Source organism: Tachysurus vachellii, chromosome 2, assembly GCF_030014155.1.
Source record: "Tachysurus vachellii isolate PV-2020 chromosome 2, HZAU_Pvac_v1, whole genome shotgun sequence".
Classification (NCBI taxonomy): Eukaryota; Metazoa; Chordata; class Actinopteri; order Siluriformes; family Bagridae; genus Tachysurus; species Tachysurus vachellii.
In genome coordinates, this window is record NC_083461.1 from 873,931 (window position 1) to 883,930 (window position 10,000).

Sequence of the window (10,000 nt, forward strand, 5' to 3'; positions counted from 1 at the left end):
TGTGTGTGTGTGTGTAGAAACAATTTGTCCGAGCGCAAGTCCACCCTGGTCTAGGCTTTTTGTGTTCAATTATATTTCCTGTCACTGCACAGGCTCTTTTATTGTACATATTGTACTTATGTCCCGATGACCGGTCTAAAAAACACACACACACACACACACACTCTCTCTCTCTCAAACACACACCTGCATGTATCCGGTCTCTGCTGTTTTCACTGCTGTGTCCACCAGACCCTCACGGCCAGCCATAGTGTGGAAAAAAAACTCAGTGGGGGTCAAACCTGAGTAAAAACTGTCTGCTACAAAGCCTTTAGCTGCAGGAAGCTGAAAACACACACACACAGAGACACACAGAGAGACACAGAGAGACACAGAGAGACACAGAGAGACACAGAGAGACACCCACCCACACACACACTTAGAACTCCAGTCCATGTGATAACTAAAGAAAATGTTTTATGTCTCAAAGCTTTTCCTGATGATGTGTTTTATGAATAAACAATTAATAAAAATGACTTATTTTACAGGATTACTTCATAACAAAGCACACCACATGTTCCACTGTACAACAAACACACAATCACAAACACACATCTTGGCTGTGAGTGTAACATTGTTGCTAGGTAACTGCGAAACACAGACAGTCATGTGCTAAAAGAAAACCCTGTTACACAGTTATTACACTTCCTGTCACACACCTAATGGTGGATTGATAAATAAATGTAAATATCTAGCACATTACTGTTAACACTGCTAGCATGTGTGTGTGTTCTGCTGTATGGTGCAGCGTGTATATATATGATATGATCATGGAGGGTGTTCTTACTTTTGAGTGTTTCTCAAAGTGCGGCAGTGATCGATTCTCAAAGCCATCAGGAACTCGAGAGCCACTGATGGCCTGCTGACCCACACACGCTATCATCTGAGAGATGTTAATAAATGAGCCTGTACACAGAGAGAGAGAGAGAGATATTAATATATCTGCAGTATAGTACAGTGTTGTAGTAATAAACACACAGTAATATCAGGGGAATACAGAGTAATGTGGAATACCTTCATGAGCAGGTGATAATGTACACACTCGGCATTAATACACTATTAACTCATTAAAGGTGAGGTCTCCGTTGTTTGAAAGCCAATGTTGACACATAAAACCACCAAAACAAACACGCCCCTAACCCAAATGGGTCCCACCCCTGTATCGATAGCTCCGCCCACACATACATACGTAACCCAGGCAACTAACGGAAAGAAAAGTGTCTATCATAGCTGAAGTGAAGAACAATACGATTGTAGATAAACAAACAAGCAAAAATGACACACAAGTATAATCATGTAAAGGACAAAGACATATATTAGTTCTGTGTAACAAAGCAAAACCAACGTTACTCACCTATCGAGAAGGAAAAAAGCGCCTCGGCGTCTTAAGTAAAGTTGGTCACATATTCACAGATTGGAGTTTCCCGAGTCAATAACTCCTGAGCTAAACACTGTTACTACACAAAACACGGTTGTAGCTGCGTCTCTACATTACTACGATAGAAAAGAGGTGTTATTTGTGTAGTAACAGTGTTTAGCTCAGGAGTTATTGACTCAGGAAACTCCAATCTGTGAATATGTGACCAACTTCCTGCTCCTTCAGTTCTCTCCAGCACTGGAAAGCTGATCCTATATTAACACGTCCTACTTCTTACCTTATCGTAAGTCTTTCTTCTCTTTCTTTCTTTGTTTTTATCCTCCATGTCAATGTTAAAACCGCTTTCTGCTAATGTCACACATGCACACTGAACACTCTCTCCGCCCATATGGACAAGACACGCCCCTTTCTGCTCATTGGCTACACGTTTGTTTTGATTTTTGTTTTGTTTGTCGTCCCGACTCAGTTTTCTGAAGCGTTTCTCAAACAACGGAGACCTTTAAAGAGACACACTGAGGCTCTTATCTCATAGTTATGTGAGTCAATCAAAAGTACAGTATAGAAGATACACAATCTTTGTTGTGATGAGGGAGTATAGTGTAATATAGGGAAAGTATGATGTAGTAGGACTTTACAGTAGTACACTATACAGAGTACTCAGAGTATAGTAGCTTACAAACAGCATAATGTACCAATAACATGATTTATCATTGGAGTATAGTGTATAGTGTCAGTGTATGTTATTAGAGCAAATGAGTGAAGGATAACAGAAGCATGATGTAGAGTAACAGAGTAAATAAACTAAATTATACTGCAGGGCATAATGTAGCAGTATGATGTAGTAAATATGGTGAGAGTATAATGAGTACAGCGTACTGACAAATACTTACATGTATTATAGTGTGATAGTTACAGAATATGTGGAGCTTACAATGGCAGTATTGTGTACTGGTGGCAAAGGTCAGTATGATGATAGTATAGTGAGAGTTTTATAGAACAGCTTATATTCTAGGTGTAATACAATAGTGATGACACAGCGACAGTATAGTGGGAGTACAGAGGACTGTGGTATAGTGTAGTACAGTTATTAGTACAAGTGTAGTATACTAGTAGAAGATGTGTACTGGTAGTAAAGTGTAGCGCTGTTGTAGTATAGTGGGAGTAGAGTGATAGTATAGTGTGGTGGAGGTTTAATGGACAGTGTTTGGTACCCTTTGAGCCACACAGGGCCATGACTAGAGGACTGTTACTCTTGTCCAGCTCTCTCAGACATGCACTGCCAGCGTGATCTCTAATTACTGACAACTCCTTAAGGATCAGCGCCTACACACACACACACACACACACACACACACACACGATATACAGTTATACTCAGATAATTGTTTTTACCGTTGGGTATCAAAGACAATCACAGATACAAACACAATAATGTGTGTGTTTTACCTCCAGAGTCTCCTCAGCTGTACAACCTGGCTGTTGTTGTAGTTTTCCTGTATTCAGGGCCTCAATGTACTCGTCACATTTCTTGTATCCAGCATCCAGCAGTTCCTGTTTGGCCTTCAGCAGACCCTGACCAGGGGTCACGTCCCCGATCCCAATGGAGAACCCACGGTTAGCTGTAACACACACACAAAGTCTTACATGTACGAATATCCATAACCATAAGAAGATACACATGCAGGATACTCACAGAGGTATGTAGGTGCGACTCGGGCAAGGCGACTCATGGCGTCAGCTGCCTCCATCTGACCCCAGTCTCTCAGCAGGATGTAGAAGATATTGTTCTTTGATCCTGAACCCAGTGTTCCTTTATCCATACTGCCACATAGTAACTCACTGTTCTGGATCACCACATCTACACACACACACACACACACACATTTAAATACAATCTGTAACTGTAGAACGATAGGAATGTAGTATACTGTTGCATACTTTACACACACTATACTATCAATAGCATTGGACTGTGACGATCTAGAGATCGTTGGCTCTAGAGCAATAGAAGTCCAGCATTGCAACAGTATATACACACTACAGTATAGTTGCAGTGTACAGTAACACAGTGAAGCGTAGTGCGGTGTGTGGTGCGGTGTGTGGTGCGGTGTGTGGTGCGGTGTGTGGTGCGGTGTGTCGTGCAGAGATAAAAAAAATAAAGTATAGTGTAGTGTATTAAGAGTATAGTGTAGTGTATAGTGTAGTGTACAGTGCAGATCAAGAACCGCATGCGGCTCGGGAGGCGCGGGTTGGCCACCCCTGGTGCAGGGTACGGTGCAGGGTATAGTGCAGGGTACAGGGTACAGTGCGGTGCAGGGTGCGGTGCAGGGTACAGGGTAGGGTACAGGGTAGGGTACAGGGTAGGGTACAGGGTAGGGTATAATGCAGGGTACGGTGCAGGGTACAGGGTACGGTGCAGGGTGCGGTGCAGGGTAGGGTACGTGCAGGGTACAGGGTAGGGTACAGGGTAGGGTACGGTGTAGTGTACGGTGTAGTGTACGGTGTAGGGTACGGTGTAGGGTACGGTGTAGGGTACGGTGTAGTGTGTGGTATGGTGTAGGGTACGGTGTAGGGTATAGTGTAGGGTACGGTGTAGTGTATGGTGTAGGGTACAGTGTAGTGTATGGTATGGTGTAGGGTACGGTGTAGGGTATGGTATGGTGTAGGGTACGGTGTAGGGTACGGTGTAGGGTACGGTGTAGTGTATGGTATGGTGTAGGGTACAGTGTAGTGTATGGTACGGTGTAGGGTACGGTGTAGGGTACAGTGTAGTGTATGGTACGGTGTAGGGTACGGTGTATGGTATGGTGTAGGGTACGGTGTAGGGTACAGTGTAGTGTATCGTACGGTGTAGGGTACGGTGTATGGTATGGTGTAGGGTACGGTGTAGGGTATGGTGTAGGGTACAGTGTAGTGTATGGTGCGGTGTAGGGTACGGTGTAGGGTATGGTATGGTGTAGGGTACGGTGTAGGGTACGTGTAGTGTATGGTATGGTGTAGGGTACGGTGTAGGGTACAGTGTAGTGTATGGTACGGTGTAGGGTATGGTGTAGGGTACAGTGTAGTGTATGGTACGGTGTAGGGTACGGTGTATGGTATGGTGTAGGGTACGGTGTAGGGTACGGTGTAGGGTATGGTGTATGGTACGGTGTAGGGTATGGTGTAGGGTACAGTGTAGTGTGTGGTATGGTGTAGGGTACGGTGTAGGGTATAGTGTAGGGTATGGTGTAGTGTATGGTATGGTGTAGGGTACGGTGTAGGGTACAGTGTAGTGTATGGTATGGTGTAGGGTACGGTGTAGGGTATGGTATGGTGTAGGGTACGGTGTAGGGTACGGTGTAGGGTACAGTGTAGTGTATGGTATGGTGTAGGGTACGGTGTAGGGTACAGTGTAGGGTACAGTATAGTGTATGGTACGGTGTAGGGTACGGTGTATGGTACGGTGTAGGGTATGGTATGGTGTAGGGTACGGTGTAGGATACAGTGTAGTGTATGGTATGGTGTAGGGTACGGTGTAGGGTACAGTGTAGTGTATGGTACGGTGTATGGTACAGTGTAGGGTACAGTATAGTGTATGGTACGGTGTAGGGTACGGTGTATGGTACGGTGTAGGGTATGGTATGGTGTAGGGTACGGTGTAGGGTACAGTGTAGGGTACAGTATAGTGTATGGTACGGTGTAGGGTACGGTGTATGGTACGGTGTAGGGTATGGTACGGTGTAGGGTACGGTGTATGGTACAGTGTAGTGTATGGTACGGTGTAGGGTACGGTGTATGGTACAGTGTAGTGTATGGTACGGTGTAGGGTACAGTGTAGTGTATCGTACGGTGTAGGGTACGGTGTATGGTACGGTGTAGGGTATGGTATGGTGTAGGGTACGGTGTAGGGTACAGTGTAGTGTATGGTATGGTGTAGGGTACGGTGTAGGGTACGGTGTAGGGTATGGTATGGTGTAGGGTACGGTGTAGGGTACAGTGTAGTGTATGGTACGGTGTAGGGTACGGTGTATGGTACAGTGTAGTGTATGGTACGGTGTAGGGTACGGTGTATGGTACAGTGTAGTGTATGGTACGGTGTAGGGTACAGTGTAGTGTATCGTACGGTGTAGGGTACGGTTTATGGTATGGTGTAGGGTATAGTTTAGAGTACGGTGTAGAGCTGTGATGCAGCTGAATCACAGGAATGAATGAATCACTGGAATGAATGAATCACTGGAATGAATCTTGGACACAGTGTACTGAATTACTGCTGGATCTCAACAGTAGTTACAGAAGTGTGTGTGTGTGTGTGTGTGTGTGTGTGTGTGTGTGTGTGTAGTTACAGGAGTCGTTGTGACACAGGTCCTCTCCTCTTCCACAGTACTGTTTGCCTTTGGTTCTCAGGTTAGCCTTTACCGGGCAGATCTTACTGGGCTTCAGGATTAAACTAAAGACCTGCTTGCCTGTCCACAAACGCACAGGCTAACACACACACACACACACACACACACACACACACACACACACACACACAGAGAGAGAGGAAGTGAGACAGACACAAAGAGAGTGAGACAGGTAACATTTATAATAACACTTTTTCCTTTATACTAGTTTTTGTTACGGTTCCTGTGTTTTTTTTTTTTATAAATACAGCACATACAGCAGACACAGACTTGTACAGGGGGTTTATATAACAGGCTTTAAGCAAAGAACCTAATGAATTCATTTATTAATTATAGTAGTCGGATGATGGAGACCGGCTGTGAGAGTGAGACAGATAATACCTTCATAATAGCAGGGTGAGGGAGGGCAATTTTTAGCTTCTCATCTTTGCCCACCAGGATTGAGGCAATGATCTGACAGGCTTTAGCTCGATCAAAGAACGTGTCCTTCAGAGTGAGAAGATAACCACCTAAACACAAAACACACACAGGAGCAATTAACTGTATATCGAGGCAGGCAGGCAGACAGACAGACAGACAGACAGACCAACAGACCCACCCGTGAGAAAGTCCTGAATTGCAGCGATCAGAGGTTCACCATTCCTTGGAGTCACCAGGTTAGCTTTTGTCTGAAAGAGAGACAAAGAACGAGAGAAACATTTTGCGGTTGTATATACTGAAAGTGTGTATAGTGTGTGTGTATGCAGATATTGTGTGTGTGTGCTTGTGTGTGTCTCACCCCCATGAGTACAAGAGCCTCAGCTTTGGCCTCCTCAGTCTGCGGCAGATGAAGGTTCATCTCATCTCCATCAAAGTCAGCATTATATGGCGTACACACACACTCGTTAAAGCGGAACGTCCGGTGGGGTTTCACACGTGCCTGAGACACAAACAACACATCTCATATACACAATATAAACAAAGCACTGCTAAATTATTGTAAAAGATCTCAGCCATTACAACAATGTACTCTTTTCTTTGTTGCGTTCAGGGAAACGTTTCCGCTCCTTGAAAGCAAACACAGAGAGAATGAGGAGAAGCTTCTTCCTGCAGGCCATTCAGAGTCTAAACCAGGAAACACCCAGGATCTGGTACTGGACAACCATCTTTTGCACTATGACACTTAAACTCTGGACTTGCACAGTACCACTTTACACACTTTATACACACCATACTGCACATAGACACTTTAAGGACAATCATAAAAAAACATACACAATTACGTATATTTATGTATGTTTTCACATTATTTTTTCACATATATTTTCATATGATCATATTTTATATAGTTTTTATATAGTTTATACTTTTTATTTATCTATCTCCTTTTGTTTTGTTTTTTTTAACCCCAACTGCATTCCTTTTATGCTTAAATACCGGACAGATGCAAAAAAGCATTTCACTGCATGTCGTACTCTGTACGTATGTGTATGTATGTGACAAATAAAATTAGATTTGATTTGATAAAAATACTGCAAGCCACACTAATGTTCAGTAGTGAGGACTTTATGAGATTCTTCACTGATAAAAATCGAAAGTATCAGGAACAAAATAGTTGATGCCTAACTTGAGACCATCTTGTGACCCAGTGTCACCTAAAGCTCTACACACACAACTACAGTGTTTCACAAGTACAGCACAAGAAGAGTTAGATAAACTTATTACTACAGCTAAATCAACTTGTTCACTAGACCCCATTCACACTAAATTACTGAAAGAAGTGTTACATAAAGCTGGTGAGCCTCTTCTTTATATTATTAACTCCTCGTTATCTTTAGGTTACGTCCCTAAGTCTTTCAAGGTGGCAGTTATTAGGCCCCTCATTAAGAAACCTAATTTATATCCTAATGAACTATCAAATTACAGACCGATTTCACACCTTCTGTTTATGTCTAAAATGCTAGAAAAGTTTGTGTCTGTTCAGCTGAGCTCCTTCTTACAGGAGAACAATATCTTTGAAGAGTTTCAGTCAGGTTTCAGGCCCCATCATAGCACAGAAACTGCACTTGTGAAAGTTACAAATGACTTGTTCTTAGCTTCGGACCAAGACTGTATGTCACTATTAGTTCTACTTGACCTTAGTGCTGCATTCGACACTATAGATCACAACATTCTCCTAGATCACTTACAAAATTACACAGGTATTCATGGACAGGCTTTAAGTTGGTTTAGATCCTACCTGTCTGATCGATACCATTTTGTAGAATTAAATGGTGTATCCTCAAGTCTATTGGCAGTTAATTATGGGGTCCCTCAAGGATCAGTTCTAGGACCTCTGCTTTTCTCAGTATATATGCTTCCATTAGGGAACATTATTAGAAGACATGGGATTAATTTCCACTGTTATGCTGACAACACACAGTTATATATCTCATCAAAACCAGATGAAACAGCTAAAACACAGCTGTAAGAGTTCTCACTAGGACAAGAAAGTATGACCATATAACCCCAATTTTATCATCTCTACACTGGCTACCTGTTAAGTTTAGAATTGATTACAAACTGCTGCTACTTATGTACAAGGCTCTTAATGGTTTAGCTCCCATGTATCTAACTAGTCTTCTAACACGTTACAATCCTTCACGCTCTCTGAGATCACAAAACTCAGGACTTCTGGTAGTTCCCAGAATATCTAAGTCTACTAAAGGTGGTAGAGCGTTTTCTTATTTAGCTCCCAAACTCTGGAATAGTCTTCCTGATAGTGTTCGGGGCTCAGACACACTTTCTCAGTTTAAATGTAGATTAAAAACTCATCTCTTTAGTCAGACGTACACATAATACATCCCATAATATTGTGCTCTATTACATCTGACCAAATGCACATTATCATCTAGTGCTTGTTAATATTATGAACAGCAGATATGTTAATTCTTCTCCGCTGCTTCCCTCTTTCTACCATCCTGAGGCATCCAGACATTGTACCAGCTCTGATCGTCTTCCGTGCGATGAAGATTTTGGACCTCCACTGAGATGAAGGCGACTCTGTGAGAATCCTGAGAATCTAAAGATCTACCTTTTTTTTTTTTTAACCATAGATTTACTTTTGAGTCTGGTTCCTCTCAAGGTTCCTTCCTTTACCATCTAAGGGAGTTTTTCCTCCCCACAGTCACCTGAGTCACCTCAGACTTGTTCATTGGGGATAAATACATACACATTTAAATATATCTAATATTAATCTGGGACTTTTGTATTATATTAATATTTATATTATTCTTTAAAATAAACTTTTGTTCTATGTTTATTCTGTAAAGCTGCTTTGAGACAATGTCAGTTGTAAAAAGTGTTATACAAATAAACTTGAATTGAATTGAACTTATGCTTCGTTAATTCTCTCTGCTAAAGAACTTATCATAAAAACAACAAAATGTATGAGCCTTCAGTGTTGTGGTGGTGTAACAGGTGTGTAGGTACAAGTGTTGTGGTGGTGTTGTGTAGGCTCAGGCGTTGTTACTGACTATGTGTGCCATGATGCTAAGCTTGTGCAGTGACGGTTGGCGGTTAAACAGGACAATGTCTCCATCGATCATGTGTCTCTCCACCACGTCCCCCAGCTTCAGCTCCTGAGCCATCTTCTCTCGGTTCCCGTACTTCAGGAACCTGTTTCAGCAGAAACACAAACATCGCACGGCTCTAATACCATCACTACGCTCTAAAGTCTCGGTAACACAGCGTTACATCAGCGTGATCTCTGCCCTGCCACAGAGTCTCTCACCTCTTCATCTGCATGTGTCTCTGCTGGATGAAGTTTGCTCCTGGATGAACATCTGGTCCATTCTTCACCAGCTTCCTCATCAGCTCCATGTTGGCTTTGTTCACCTGAAGTTAAAAAATAAAAAACTGATCATCAAGGAAACAGACAAATGCAATATTTAGAGCATTCAGAAGAAATGCATTTCACATGCAAGACTTCTTCATGCTGGACATCTGGGACACAAAGAGTCCCAACATCTATAAAAATCTCCATCATTTTAAATACACAATTAAAAAAAACTGTACAATGAAAAGACCAAATGATCTCAACACTCATTTTATTTCCTGCTCACCTTCTCTGGATAAGTGAGGATTTTGGCGACATGAACAGGAACAGCGACCTCATCGATCCTCAGGTTCGGGTCTGGAGAGATGACGGTTCTTCCAGAAAAATCCACTCTCTTTCCACTCA

General features: G+C 42.6%; 2 protein-coding genes across 2 annotated transcripts in view; one reads left to right on the forward strand and one right to left on the reverse strand.

The window, feature by feature from the left end:
* The window catches only part of LOC132861382 (annexin A4-like), a 175,256-nt gene that overhangs the window by 116,530 nt on the left and 48,726 nt on the right, over window positions 1-10,000 (forward strand). The gene's annotated exons all lie outside the window — the stretch shown is intronic.
* polr3a (polymerase (RNA) III (DNA directed) polypeptide A) overlaps window positions 1-10,000 on the reverse strand; it is a 26,563-nt gene that overhangs the window by 10,124 nt on the left and 6,439 nt on the right. Inside the window, exons 8-19 of the mRNA XM_060892839.1 lie at window positions 9,882-10,000; window positions 9,551-9,654; window positions 9,294-9,435; window positions 6,578-6,718; window positions 6,398-6,467; window positions 6,181-6,308; window positions 5,740-5,878; window positions 3,111-3,275; window positions 2,864-3,036; window positions 2,629-2,740; window positions 827-945; window positions 187-324 (exon numbers count right to left, since the gene is read on the reverse strand). The exon at window positions 9,882-10,000 is cut by the window's right edge and continues 18 nt beyond it. Of these exons, the coding sequence (XP_060748822.1) occupies window positions 187-324; window positions 827-945; window positions 2,629-2,740; window positions 2,864-3,036; window positions 3,111-3,275; window positions 5,740-5,878; window positions 6,181-6,308; window positions 6,398-6,467; window positions 6,578-6,718; window positions 9,294-9,435; window positions 9,551-9,654; window positions 9,882-10,000 (1,550 nt within the window). The remainder of the gene's footprint in view (window positions 1-186; window positions 325-826; window positions 946-2,628; window positions 2,741-2,863; window positions 3,037-3,110; window positions 3,276-5,739; window positions 5,879-6,180; window positions 6,309-6,397; window positions 6,468-6,577; window positions 6,719-9,293; window positions 9,436-9,550; window positions 9,655-9,881) is intronic.